This window comes from Nycticebus coucang, chromosome 17 (assembly GCF_027406575.1).
Source record: "Nycticebus coucang isolate mNycCou1 chromosome 17, mNycCou1.pri, whole genome shotgun sequence".
NCBI classification, from domain to species: Eukaryota; Metazoa; Chordata; class Mammalia; order Primates; family Lorisidae; genus Nycticebus; species Nycticebus coucang.
In genome coordinates this window covers 84,270,551-84,285,601 of record NC_069796.1, presented here as the reverse complement: position 1 = coordinate 84,285,601, position 15,051 = coordinate 84,270,551, and the positions used below count along the sequence as shown (strand labels likewise).

The 15,051-nt window shown below is 45.4% G+C and overlaps 1 protein-coding gene across 1 annotated transcript in view; it reads left to right on the top strand.

The window, feature by feature from the left end:
* Nucleotides 1-15,051, top strand: part of RUFY1 (RUN and FYVE domain containing 1) — a 63,438-nt gene that overhangs the window by 20,442 nt on the left and 27,945 nt on the right. The window contains exons 6-8 of the mRNA XM_053567272.1: nt 2,447-2,508; nt 10,636-10,701; nt 13,548-13,617. Of these exons, the coding sequence (XP_053423247.1) occupies nt 2,447-2,508; nt 10,636-10,701; nt 13,548-13,617 (198 nt within the window). The remainder of the gene's footprint in view (nt 1-2,446; nt 2,509-10,635; nt 10,702-13,547; nt 13,618-15,051) is intronic.

The following is a 15,051-nucleotide window of genomic DNA, read 5'->3' as shown; positions in this document are numbered from 1 at the left end:
TATATGAAAGTATTCTCTTCAGCTTTTTTTTTGAGACAGAGTCTCACTATGTTGCCATCAGTAGAGTGCTGTGGTGTCACAGCTCACAGCAACCTCTAACTCTTGGGCTTAAGCCATTCTCTTGCCTCAGCCTCCCAAGTAGCTGGGACTACAGGTGCCCGCCTTAATGCCTGGCTATTTGTTGTTGTTGTTGCAGTTGTTTAGCAGGCCCTGGCTGGGTTAAAACCTGGTGTATGTGGCTGGCACTCTAACCTCTGAGCTACAGGTGCCAAGCCAAAAAATGTTTTTATAATTTAATTTTTTATTACAAAAGAAATGCATGCTTGCTGGAGAAAACTATGCATTACAGAAGTATATAATGTACAAAGAGAAATCCAGCCTCCCTTTCTCCCATCCCTCTCAGTTCTGTTTCCCACAGGTAATGGTAATGATTTGGGGGTAAACCTTTCTAGAAGCTTTTCTCTTTTCTTTCCGTTTTTTTTTTTTTTTTGAGACAGAGTCTCAAGCTGTCGCTCTGGGTAGAGTGCCGTGGCATCACAGCTCACAGCAACCTCAAACTCTTGGGCTTAAGTGATTCTCCTGCCTCAGCCTCCCTAGTAGCTGGGATTACAGGCACCTGCTATTTTTTGTTGTAGTCGTCCTTGTTTAGCTGTTCCAGGCCGGGTTTGAACCCACCAGCCTCAGTGCATGTGGCTGGCACCATAACCACTGTGCTATGGGCACCAAGCCATGCCTATTTATTTTTAAAGATGGGGTCTCACTCTTGCTCAGGCTGGTCTTGAACTCCTGAGCTCAGGCAATCCACCTGCCGTAGCCTTCCAGAGTGCTAGGATTATAGGCATGAGCCACCATGCCCTGCCTTGTTGAAACTTATTTTATTCTTCAGTATTTTAAATATGTTCATTTAAAATATAAAATTTAAAAGGTGAACAAAAATGTATTAATAAAAATAAAAAGATTTGTTCCATAAAATTTGGATTCTATCAAAAGGTCAAAAGGCACTTAAGGACCTACAAGGCTACATATGGCCTTAAGGCTGCACATTCCTCATCCCTTCACTAAGACCTCCCAGGTTCAAGGCTTGGGAATATATATTCCCCCTAGTGGGAGGCATATCAGAGAAGTTGGAGAAGTCTTAAAACCACCACACATGGCTTTGGATAAGTGTCATTAGCTTTGTTTTTAACATAAGTGTGATTACTATAATGGGGTTATTGCTATACATATTATTCTTGGACTTAAAGTTGTATCCTGGAGCTTTTTTATGTTATTATACATCTATCTGTTGCATTCTGTGTTATGGTTCTGTAGGTTCTATGACATGGGTATAACACGATTGATGTAATGTTTTCTCTGTTGATGGACATTTAGGTGGCACCCAGTTCTCTTATATTTCAAATAGGAATGGCTTCACGCACTCTCAAGTGCTTTATTTCTACAAAGACTTTGATGTTTAGACATGCAAGGGGTCTTGGTCATCCTTAGTTCCTAGCAGGGGTAGAGAATTTTCCTGAAATACCAACTAGAGTATTATAGACTATTTCACCAAAATTTCAGGGGAGAAAGTGTCAGTTAGGGTAACCACTTTAGACTAGAAATCCAGGTGTCTCTCTCTCTCTTTTTTTTTTTTTTTTTTTGTAGAGACAGAGTCTCACTTTACTGCCCTCGGTAGAGTGCCGTGGCGTCACACGGCTCACAGCAACCTCCAGCTCTTGGGCTTACGTGATTCTCTTGCCTCAGCCTCCCGAGCAGCTGGGACTACAGGCGCCCGTCACAATGCCCGGCTATTTTTTTGTTGCAGTTTGGCCGGGGCTGGGTTTGAACTCACCACCATCGGTATATGGGGCCAACGCCCTACTCATTGAGCCACAGGCACTGCCCATCTCTCTCTCTCTCTTTAATTACTTTGTTGCCAAAGAACTTTGTTGATCTTTACAATGTGATTATTGACTAAACACATAAAACTAATCTTAAGTAGGTGATGAAATTTCAGAATACTCTCAAATCCTACATCTAGTTTTTCTCCTAAAGAGACAAAGTCTTACTTTGTTGCCCTTGTAGAATACTGTGGCATCACAGCTCAAAGCAACCTCCAGCTCTTGGGCTTAGGCGATTCTCTTGCCTCAGCCTCCCGAGTAGCTGGGACTGCAGGTGCCTGCCACAACGCCCGGCTATTTTTTTTGTTGCAGTTTGGCCGGGGCCAGGTTCAAACCTGCCACCCTCAGTATATGGGGCTGGCGCCCTACTCACTGAGCCACAGGTGCCACCCAGGTAGGGATGTTTTTCTTTTGGTTTGTTTGGTTGATTGCCAATTTATAGAGCTGGTTAGCCTAATTAAATGTTCATAGGAAAGAGATAATAATGTAAATACACTGAATTTCAAAAGTTTGTGAAAAATAGGAAATGTCATTTCCAAATTAAAACTTGTGTATTTTATTTTGATCAGGTTGGAGTAATTGATTTTTCCCTCTACCTTAAGGATGTACAGGATCTTGATGGTGGCAAAGAGTAAGTACTGTATTGTATGTTGTTCTGTACATTTTTAAAGAAATCCTGGTAAAGAACACTTCTCTTGCTTTGAGATTTTAGTTTTTGTTTAGTTATTTATTTTTATTTATTTGTTTTAGAGGCAGGGTCTCATTCTTCCTCAGGCTGGTCTTAAACTCCTGAGCTCAAGGGATTCTCCCTTTTGAGCCTCCCAGAGTGCTAGGATTAGAAATGTGAATCACCATACCCAGCCTGTTTGGTTTTTTTTTTTTTTTTAGAGACAGAGTCTCACTTTGTCACCCTTGGTAGAGTGCTGTGGCGTCACAGGTCACAGCAACCTCCAGCTCTTGGGCTTAGGTGATTCTCTTGCCTCAGCCTCCCAAGTAGCTGGGACTACAAGCGTCTGCCACAACGCCCAGCTATTTTTTTTTTTGTTGCAGTTTGGCCGGGGCGGGTTCGAACCTGCCACCCTTGGTATATGAGGCCGGTGCCCTACTCACTGAGGCACAGGTGTTTAGCCTGTTAACGCATTAACGCGTGTAAGCCTGTTAAGTTATTTTTAATTACAGAGGCAGTACATTACTGTTCTCGTTGTTGAAGGAATTATGCTACCATAGGAATAAGGAATACACATGGAATTCCCCACACACACTCCCCCCTCGCCTCACGTCAGCCCCACTGCTCCATAGAGGAAGCTGTCCTTGCATCTCCTTCCAAGCTTTTGTTTAATGCCGTGCAGCTGTGTGTTTATTTATAGGGCATCTTTGATCGCAGTGTATTTTGTATTTTGGATGCCATTTCATGCCTCTCCTTCACCCCCATCCCCACTCTTGTTCACAAGGACATTCCTTCTCTTTTTTCTTTTCTTTCCTTTTTTCTCCCCCCAGAGATAGTGCCTTACTCTGTCACCTAGACAGGTGTGCAGTGGCACAGTCATAGCTCACTGCCACCTCAAACTCCTAGACGCAAGTGATCCTCCTAGCTCAGCCTCCCAAGTAGCTGAGCCTACAGGCACACGTGTGTACCATCACTCCTAGATAATTTTTATAGAGACTGAGTCTTCCTATGTTGCCCAGGCTGGTCTCAAACTCCTGGGCTCAAGCAATCCTCTTGCTTACAGCTTCCGAAATGCTGGGATTATAGGTGTGAGCCACTGTACCTGGCCCACAGAGCATTCTTTTTGTTGTTGTTGTTGCACGTTGACTGGGGCCGGGTTCGATCCCACCACCCTCGGTATATGGGGCCGGCGCCCTACTCACTGAGCCACAGGCACTGCCCAGAGCATTCTTTTAAAATAAGTTATCTAGGGGAAAAATCAAGGTGTTTCACATGCTACCATTTATATTATAATAAATAAAGTATTTATATTTAAATAAATGTTTGTTTATATTATATAAGTATAATAGCAAAGAATATATGTTATGCTATGATAGGTATGCATGGTACATGTCTAGAGGGGCTCGCCAGCCAGCTCACGGGGTGCCCATGGAGGCAGGCACAGAGGGCGTTCTCCCTCTAAATCCTGGGTCGTGTTTGTATATTTCCCCCTGTGCACACATTACCTGCCTTTCAAACACCTTCCTGATGAGAACCCCTCTGGTCTCCGTGCCTGACGGTGCGCTTTACTGAGGAAGAGAGACCAGTGGGAACCGTTGAGTTCCAAAGGCTCACGCATTTGTAGCTTACAGTATATTCTTAGTGTCCCTCAAAACCTGGAAATGAGCTGATTATCCACCAGTGAGGGAAGAATTGAATGAATTGTGGACCATCCATAGCATTCCTCACTCTGACGTACTATGCAGACATAAAAAGAGAAGAAATTTGAGCTTCTCACGTATAACAGACTGAGATTTCCACAAGTTGTTATTGAATGAGGAAATATGATGCTGAAAGTATATGTACCCCATTTTAACTGTATATGCTGCATGAATATTAATAGAAATTGCGATTATATGCCCACTGGAGGATTCTCAACAGGCTGTCAGTATGGGTTACCTGGGAGAAAAGGAAAACAGTGGCCCCACAGACAGACAAACCCAGCACCTGTGGCATGCACCTGCGCAGGGTGACCCACTGGTGATAAGCACCTGCTTATGTGATTCATATGGGGAACTTGCCACTGATCCAGCCCGGGACAGAGGCTCCTGTCGGCAGCACCCCAACACTGCCCAGTGCTTGCACGCCAGCTGCTCTAGGCCAGGCTGCACGCTTAGTGCCTGGCTCAGACTTCCTAAAGCATCCACCTGGGGGAGGGCCGCCTCTGGCCCCATGGAGGCACAGAGGCTTGAGAAGGAGAGGGCTGTGTGGAGGGGATGGGGGCTGACCAGTTAGTGCTGTTCAGTATGTACAACATGAGCAAATACACCTCATCCATCGGAACTGGAGTTTTTCGTTCAGGAATTGAAGTATATAGCAGAGAATTTGGTTATTTATGGTGGCTATCCTTACCCCCTTTGTGGAATATTTGAAATTTCCGCACGGATCCTTCTGAACTAGGAGTTAGGGAGGAGACTTATCACATTCCTGATGGACACTGGGAGTGAAGTCCTAGGAGCTGCTCAGCAGACGAGGGAGCAGTTTTGAGACAGAAATAGAGAGGGGAACTCCTCATAAGGAGATAGAGATGTGACTCAGTTTCCCCGTTCAGAGGCAGAGAAGTGATTTATCCTTGTGGGGGCCCCCAGAATATTAGGGTGGAAAGCTTAGCAGCTGAGTGGGTATTCCCCACGCAGGTTGAGAAAAATTTCTCACACAGAGATTAGTATAAAATGTATCTTAGGAGAGAGGGAGTGAGAGAGTGAAAGCGTAGGGACAGAGAGAGACAAGAGAGAGCAGGGAGATGATGTAGCATCCCGAAGAAAGAAAGGAGAAATGGCAGCAGCCAGGCCGAATTTAAGGGCGGCAAAGAGAGAGAAAGTAATTGTAGCCCAGTGCACAGGGCACCGAGCACCTGTTGTCTCCCCCTTGTGTCTGGGCGCGTCTGTCCCGGCTGGATGATAAGCGTGTGTCTAACGTTAGACACAGACTTTTCACCGGAGTTTCTGATCCTGAAGCCTAGCCTTACACCCTGTTCTTCCTCCAGGGATCTGCTCAGGAACTGTTGGGGCTACGAAACAAATTCTGAAAGACAAGGAGCTGGTGAATGTAAAAAGGAAGATTTCCATTTCCTTTTTGTCTGCTCTTTTCAGTGGTTTGTGGCAACAATTCCGCAGGGTTCCTGCTAGCAAGAAAAGAAAAAGAGCAGAGAGAGTGCTTGATTTTTAGTCCTAACTGAAAAATTATGAGCTAATAATCTTTTTGTTATTTTACTATTAAGACCAACCATCCTTTCACTAGGAATAACATTTAAATTTAAGAAAGCTGTTGTTTTAGGGAGCCTGACTTCCTAGAAGTTGATAGAGGAAAAGTTGTAGAACTGGGGAAAGAATACAAATGCAGTGCTATCATTGGATACATTAAAACTGCATACGTTTTCTTTAGTTTTATCAAAGCTCTATGTGAGAAAGAGAGTCCTTACTTGATCAATCACCTGCCTACTTCAGCCCCTATGTACCCTTTCCCCAGAGTTGCCTCCCAAAGCAGTGGCTCACTCCTGTGGCCCTGCAGTCTAGTATCTGTCAAGAGATCCAGGGTGAACCAGAGGAAGCAGGAGATGCCACTGCATCCACCTCTAGGGCGAGCCCTGCAGCAGAGCAGGCTCCAGGCCCGGCACCAAAGTCACACTCCCAGAACTATCCCTGGCAGTTGAATGTTAGTTGAGAAAAGTCATCAAGAGTAAGTGTCCTTTTGATATTTTGTATGCAAAGATGACCCTCCCCAAATCTTAGTTTTTTAGCTCAGTATTGTATTTGTAATAAAAATATTACTTGGCTCAGGATGGAGAACTTTGTATGAAGCTACCCTCTGTTTTGTTTTGTTTTGTTTTTGAGAGAGAGTCTCACTATGTCGCCCTTGGTAGAGTGCTGTGGTGTCACAGCTCACAGCAACCTCAAACTCTTGGGCTTAAGTGATTCTCTTGCCTCAGCCTCCCAAGTAGCTGGGACTACAGGCGCTTACAACGCCCTGCTATTTTTTTTTTTTTCTTTTTTTGAGACAGAGCCTCAAGCTGTCGCCCTGGGTAGAGTGCTGTGGCATCACAGCTCGTAGCAACCTCCAACTCCTGGGCTCAAGCGATTCTCCTGCCTCCACCTCCCAAGTAGCTGGGACCACAGGCGCCCGCCACAATGCCCGGCTATTTTTTGGTTGCAGCCATCGTTGTTTGGCGGGCCTGTGAGTTTGGATTTACTTCTTTTGTTCTATGCAAGCTCTAAGTTATGTTTTTTGTTTGTTTGAGACAGAGTCTCACTCTGTCACTCTGAATAGAGTGCTGTAGCATCATAGCTCACAGCAACCTCAAACTCTCGGGCTCTAGAGATCCTCTTGCCTCAGCCTCCCAGGTAACTGGGACTACAGGCACCTGCCACAACATCCAGCTAATTTTTTTTTTTTTTTAGAGATGGGGGTCTTGCTCTTGCTCAGACAGGTCTCGAACTCCTGAACTAAAGCAATCTACCCACCTCAGCCTCCCAAAGTGGTAGGACTATAGTTGTGAGCCACAGCACCTGGCCTCTCTACATTATTTTCTATCGCTATTTATAAAAATCACACGGATACCTGCCACCATGATAGAAGAAAATCTTCTTGTGTTCAGAAATTAGGCAGCCAATCTTTCTTGCCAGAGCTATGGCACAGATAACAGGCATACAAAAAGGTTCTAACACAGTTACAGTCATCATCACCTGCTTAAGAATTGTCTTGTAGGGTGGCACCTGTGGCTCAAGGAGTAGGGCGCAGGCCCCATATACCGGAGGTGGTGGGTTCAAACCCAGCCTGGCTAAAAACTGCCAAAAAAGAATTGTCTTGTAAATTAATATTGTTGGCCCCAGGATTCAGAGAACCAAACAGGCCTGAGGTGAAGGAGCATACACAGCCCCAAGGGCTTGGCGCTGGGTCCAGTTGTCTTCTTGCTCCCTCCCACTCTGAATAGCACATCTCCCAAGGTGCTCATGGGACAATTAATTTCACCCCAAATCTCGGTCCCCCAGGCAGGATGCTCTATTGCAGGCGTCCTCAAACTTTATACACGGGGGGCCAGTTCACTGTCCCTCAGACTGTTGGAGGGCCGGAGTATAGTTTAAAAAAAACAACTATGGGCTCGGCGCCTGTGGCTCAAGTGGCTAAGGCGCCAGCCACATACACCTGAGCTGGTGGGTTCGAATCCAGCCTGGGCCTGCCAAACAACTACTTGAGAGGCGGAGGCAGGAGAATCGCTTGAGCCCAGGAGTTGGAGGTTGAGCTGTGATGCAACGGCACTCTACCCAGAGTGACAGCTTGAGGCTCTGTCTAAAAAAAAAAACAACTATGAACAAATTCCTATGCACACCGCACATATCTTATTTTGAAGTAAAAAAAAAAAAAAAAAAACGGGAACAAATACAATCACACCGCCTCAGGTGGCCCGCAGGCCGCAGTTTGAGGACCCCTGCTTTATTGTGTCTTTCTGGCTTTGTTGCCTATTTTATAATTTTTTGTTTGTTTGTTTGTTTGAGACCGAGTTTCACTTTGTCACCCTCGGTAGAGCGGTGGTGTCACAGCTCACAGCAACCTCCAGCTCTTGGGCTTAGGTGATTCTCTTGCGTCAGCCTCCCAAATAGCTGGGACTACAGGTGCCTGCCACAACACCCAGCTATTTTTTTTGTTGTTGCAGTTTGTCTGGGGCCGGGTTTAAACCCGCCACCCTCAGTATATGGGGCCGGTGCCCTACTCACTGAGCCACAGGCGCCGCCCTATTGTTCTACAATTAAGATGTTTTTTGTTAAATTCTTGCTAGTAACTGACAAATGTTTTTGCACATGTAATGTAAGTAAGGAACCAAATTACAAAATGCCCTAGAATGGAGAGTACAGAACCTCAGAGACAAAATAAAAACTCCTGAAAATATAAAAGCATTTTAAAAAGGTAGTAATCTTCAGGATAGAGGAAGCATTTGCTTAACAAAGGTATTGAGCATGTTTAATAAAAATTAAATGAGATTAAAGATAAAGGCCCCTACCACAGGTGCTGGGGCTCTGGTGATTAGGAAGGTGACATTTGTGCAGCTGATGGCACCAGGACCATAAATGAGCTCATTTACAGGATGGGAATTAATGGACTCCGGGTTGCCGAGTGGCCTTGGAAGTGACCAAGCTGGCTTTCAGAGGAGCGGCAAGGTGGTCCACAGGACAGACCCCCAACCCACACAACCCCAGCTGCCACCATATCCAGGCTGGGTCTCCAGCCTGGAGGGTACCAAGGAAGACAGGCTGTCTTCATCTTCTCCAGGGACAACTCATTATTCAGATAAATGACAGGCAAGAGCTTCACATGACCAACAAACCAAAAATATGCCAAAACAGCAGGGGTCCCCATCTCCAGAGGGCTAATTGCATAGCATTTTGTTGAGGGTACAGGAATATCCTAAGTGGTAGCCTTCTGAGTAGCCGGTGTGTGTTGATTTTTAATTGTTCTAAACTACTCAGGCTACTTTCTTTCTTTTTTTTTTTTTTCTTTTTTTTTTAGAGACAGAGTCTCACTTTATTGCCCTTGGTAGAGTGCTATGGCATCACAGCTCACAGCAACCTCAAACTCCTGGGCTTAGGTGATTCTCTTGCCTCAGCCTCCCAAGTAGCTGGCATTACAGGCGCCCGCCACAACACCCGGCTATTTTTTATTGCAATTTGGCTGGGGCTGGGTTCGAACCTGCCACCCTCGGTATATGAGGCCAGCGCCCTACCCATTGAGCCACAGGCACTGCCCTCAGGCTACTTTCTTATAAGGTAACACACCCCCAAAAGGTTATTCTTTGATATTTCATACTTGTTATGTGCCATATCAGAAAGTAGGTCTGACTTTGTTAGTCTGTTGTGGGAGTCATTTCCCATCATACTAGAATGCCTAGCCCTATTGACATCTTGAAAAATCATATTCATGTGTCTTAAATTCATTCTTTTATGTTTCTCAAATGTACATGTATATTTTACGTAACATACTCTAAAAATACGCTCAAGTCTATTCTCAGCTTGACCCTTGGATGTAAGAACCAAGTCATTACGTGTCATCCAGTTATTCTATCTTAAGAATAAATGTCCTATGTAAAATAACGGATGCAGTGTATAAATTATCCAAGGCAGTGACTTCAACTTCATATTTGTGTTGCTAATTTTAAAGTTATTTACATTCATTTAAACTTTTTTTTTTTTTCAACAGTCTCACTTTCACCCTCAGTTTAGTGCCCTGGCATCGTAGTTCACAGCAACCTCAAACTCTTGGGCTCAAGTGATCCTCTTGCCTCAGTCACCCAAGTAGCTGGGACTACAGGCACCCGCCACAACACCCAGCTTTTTTTTTTTTTTTTTTTTTTTTGCAGTTTTTGGCTGGGGCTGGGTTTGAACCCGCCACCTTCGGCATAGGGGGCCGATGCCCTACCCCTTTGAGCCACAGGTGCCGCCCACACCCAGCTATTTTTAGAGATGGGGTTTTGCCCTTGCTCAGGCTGGTCTCGAACTCCTGAGCTCAAGCAATTTACCTACCTCAGCCTCCCAGGGTGCCAGGATTACAGGCATGAGCCACTGCCCCCAGCCCTTACTTAAACTTTTAAGTTGGATTGTATGCTAGTGCTCTTGAGAAGATTCATATCTTTCAGTAAACTACATTTTTAACTTTTCCATTAAAAAGAAAAGATTAGGACGAGAGCCTAACTTTAAAATATTAAGACTTCTTTTAACCCTGGCCTTTAGATGGAAAGTGTCGTGGTGTCTTCTTCAGTGTGAGAAGTGGTGGGCTGATGTTTTCACTGTGAACGGCAGTGGCTTTTTCTCCTCGCAGAGGCCCATTTTGTAGCAGAGGGAGGGCGTCTGCAGGAAGCCTCCTCTCCTCGGACCTGCTCCCCAGGCCGCCATGCTCTCTGTCTGCTCTGGGACCTTATAGACGTTACTGAGCTCTGTGTCTCGGTTTCGTAAAGACATTGGTACCGTCGGAAGATCAGAGACAGTTACGAGCTAAAATTAATTTTTAAATTAATTAACAAAATTAATTTAAAAATTTCTCCCCTTTTATGTTCTTTTTTTAAAGGCACGAAAGAATTACTGATGTCCTTGATCAAAAAAATTATGTGGAGGAACTTAACCGGCACTTGAGGTAGGCTCGCTCTTTTTATCAGTGGTGCAGCTCCATGCTCAGTATCCTATCATTGTTTTGTGGAACTCTTTCTGCATTGCCATGTATTTATAACGAACTTTTCCAAACTAAGACAAAAGATCCTCAGTCAGGCAACATTCATATGTATAGACTAAAGAAGTATGTTGACAACCAGCTCTTAGGACATCTCTGGTTCTTTGTTTTGTGCGGTCTACACTATGGAGAGGGAAGCATGTTAGAGACTCTGCGCTCCTCAGCCCACAGTCCTGAGGTTGGAAATCCCCACCACAAGCATATGGCTGCTGGGAGGGGCACTGCGGTGCACTGCAGGGAAAAAGGGTTGAAAGCCACTGAGCTAGGCCTTCCAGAGCAAAGTGATCATGAGTGCAGGCATTTACCTTGGCTTTTTAATTTTAGCTGGAAAGCTGCTGACGTGCTTTATGAACCACTGGTTCTTAGAGCAGTGGTTCTCAACCTTCCTAATGCCACAGCCCTTTAATACAGTTCCTGTGGGTCGCAACGCGCAGGTTGAGAACTGCTGGCTTAGAGGTTTTGGTGGGGATTCTGGGGGGCAGGACTCTCAAGGTGTTTGGAAGACACATTATTCTCTCCCTGGGATCCCTCAAGAGAGTACGTTGCATAGTAGCTGTGCTCCACAGGGGCAGCCTCTCTGGCTCCAAAAGCCAGGCCAAGAAGCTGGTATGTTCTTCCAAATGTTCTTTTTTTTTTTTTTTTTTTTTTTTTTTGTAGAGACAGAGTCTCACTTTATGGCCCTCGGTAGAGTGCCGTGGCCTCACACAGCTCACAGCAACCTCCAACTCCTGGGCTTAAGCGATTCTCTTGCCTCAGCCTCCCGAGTAGCTGGGACTACAGGCACCCGCCACAACGCCCGGCTATTTTTTGGTTGCAGTTTGGCCGGGGCCGGGTTTGAACCCGCCACCCTCAGTATATGGGGCCAGCGCCTTACCGACTGAGCCACAGGTGCCGCCCCCAAATGTTCTTAAGGAAACACTGGTCTGAGGCTTTCCTTAACTGATGTTGGCTGTTTTTTAAGATAGATCTTTGATTAATTCCTGTTTATTGAGAATTTCTATGAGGAATAAATGTTGAATTTTATCAAATGCCTTTAACATTCATTAAAAGAATCATGACTTTTATCCATTGATCTACTGATACCATGTATTTTATTTTCTTTTTCTTTCTTTTTTTCTTTTTCTTTTCTTTTTTTTATTTTTTGAGACAGAGTCTCACTTTGTTTCCCTGGGTAGAGTGCTATGGCATCATAGCTCACAGCAGCCTCAAACTCTTGGACTTAAGAGATCCTCTTGCCTCAGTCTCCCAAGTAGCTGGGACTACAGGCACCCAACACAATGCCCAGTTATTTTTTGAGACCGGGTATCACTCTTGCTCAGGCTGGTCTCAAACCTCTGAGCTCAGGCATTCTACCAGTCTCGGCCTCCCAGAGTGCTAGGATTATAGGTGTGAGCTACCACACCCAGCCATGATGTAGTTTCTTTTTTCTTTCTTTTTTTTTTTCTGAGACAGTCTCACTATGTTACCTTGGGTAGAGTGCCATGGCGTCAGAGCTCATGGCAACCTCAAACTCTTGGGCTTAAGAGATCCTCCTGCTTCAGCCTCCCAAGTAGCTGGGACTACAGGCGCCTGCCACAAGGCCTGGCTATTTTTTTTTTTTTTTAGGAGATGAGGTCTCGCTCTGGCTCAGGCTGGTCTTAAACTCCAGAGTTCAGGCAATCCACCCACCTCAGCCTCCCAGAGTGCTAGGATTACAGGTGTGAGCCACCACACCCAGCTTTTTTTTTTTTTTTTTTTTTTTTTTTTCCTTTCCTGAGACAGCCTCAAGATGTCACCCTGGGTTAGGGTGCCGTGGCATCACAGCTCACAGCAACCTCCAACTCCTGGGCTCAAGCCATTCTCCTGCCTCCGCCTGCCAAGTGGCTGGGACTACAGGCACCCGCCACAACGCCCGGCTATTTTTTGGTTGCAGCCGTCATTGTTGTTTGGCGGGCCCTGGCTGGACTTGAACCCGCCAGCTCAGGTTATGTGGTTGGCGCCTTAACCACTTGAGCCACAGGTGCCGAGCCTTTTTTTTTTTTAATGAGGTCTTACTCTATCACCCAGGCTAGAATGTAGTGGCATGGTCACAGCTCACTGCAGTCTCAAACTCCTGGGCTCACACTATCCTTCTGCCTCAGCCTCTGAATAACTAGGGCCACAGGCATTTGCGACTACAACTGGCTAATTTATTGTATTGTATTTTTTGCAGAGACCAGGTCTTGCTATGTTGCCCACACTGGTCTCTAACTCCTGACCTCAAATAATCCTCCCACTTTGGCCTCCGAGAATGCTGGGCTTTTAGGCATGAGGCACTGTGCCCAGCCATGAATATTACTCTATGTGTATGACTGCCAACACATTTTGTTTATTTTATTTTATTTTTTTTTTTTTACAGTTTTTTGGCCAGGGCCAGGTTTGAACCCGCCACCTCCAATATATGGGGCCGGCACCCTACTCTTTTGAGCCACAGGCACCACCCAGCCAACACATTTAGGTTCCCATCATATATTGTGTTGGGTGAAAGAAATGTTCCCTTACCAGTTTACTAAAAACGAATAGCATATTTGAAAGAGAAAACATAACTGAATAGTGTGTGTATGTGTGCGTGTGCATATATAGACACACACATGAATTAGAATTAGAATTAGAATTTAGAATTCCCATCTCCTCCTTAGAATTCCCATCTCCTCCTCCCCCCTTATTGTTCAGAGGTTGGGAGAATAGTCAACTTATGTAAGTTCATGGTTGCTCAATATTTTTATTTTCTACAGCTGCACAGTTGGGGATCTTCAGACCAAGATAGATGGCTTGGAAAAGACTAATTCAAAGCTTCAAGAAGAGGTCTGTAACTTATTGAAACTCTTAAACAAAATGACCCAAGGTTAAGAGAAATGGTATAGTTGGTCTAACCAGAGCTTCTTGCTGGTAGGAAGGGGAATTGCTCCCCTCTGGCCCTGCATGTGGGACAGGAGAAAGTCTGTGTCCTGCCTTGTCTGGGGCTCCCAGGGAGACGCTGCAGCTGGTCATAAGCCAGTTCTGAGTGACTTAGGTTTTAGTACCTCAAAGGAATCCTATAGAAAAATAATTCCTCATCAGAAAAGCTCAACTTATGTTGTGAAAGTGCAGTTTCTTCCTCTTTTTCTGCCTTTCATGTGATGTCCTATGCCTCTCTGCTGCCCCAGACAGCACAGACTCTGTTACAAAGTGCAAGCACCCTAGCCCACCCCTTCTGTTCGGCCTCTCAGGAGCATGGAACCAGTCTCCCCACCGTGTGGTCTTTCTCTGCTTTCTCACTAGGAAGAGAGAGAATGAAAGGACAGGAAGAAGGAGGGCTGAGGCCGAGGAAGAGAGCTTGCTGCCAGCTGCCCGGCAGTCTCCTTGGTGGACACATCTTTGTCTTCTGTTAGCAGGAGGGGGGTTGCACAGCCTCTCTGAGGCTTTCCACAGGTAGCGGTCCCTGGCTGCTCAGGCCTCCCACCTAGGCTTGTTGGGAAGAAAGAGGGCTTTGAGAGGGGGCTCGAGAATAAACCCCAGTGTGGAGGTGGGTTCCAGCAGAAAGGAGATTGTCAGAGCCACTCTGTGACAAAGACCCTCATTGAAGGCTCCTTTTAAACTGACTACTCTCTTCTGAGGGGCCAGCCCTGAAACGCTGTCAGGAGAGGAGCTCAGATTGTGTGACTAGAGGGAAATTCAAAGACAGTATTCAAGGTGGGAGCATCATGGGAGAAACGTCCCTGAACTTAGAATTGGAGAGTGTGCGTTCCCCTCGATAGGTTAGACCCTTGAGCCTCAGTTGAGGTAGGTAGGTCGGTCTTTGAACCTCCCTTTCTGGTCTCCAAGTTAGGCAGTAATATGTACTTTACAATATTGTTGTAAATAAGTAAGATTAATATCATAAATATGCTTAATACAAAACTGGGCATATGAGGGCACTTGGGAATTGTTTGATTTTAGAAGAAGCAGACTCACTCTTTGTTCTCTCAATAAGGTGGCATGCTTTGAGTGCAGGTCTAATTTAGCTTTTGAAACCAAAAAACTGGGTTATATTTTTTTTAAAGACAATTGATTATAAAAGAAAGTATTCTTTAGAGAAAGGTTTTCCTCTCTTGCTGAATCTTCAGAGGTAGGCTCAGTGCCCGTAGCTCAGTGGTTAGGGCGCCGGCCACAAACACCAGGGCTGGCGGGTTCGAACCCGACCCGGGCCAGCTAAACAATAATGACAAGTACAACAAAAAAATAGCCAGGCTTTGTGGTGGGTGCCTGTAGTCCCAGCTA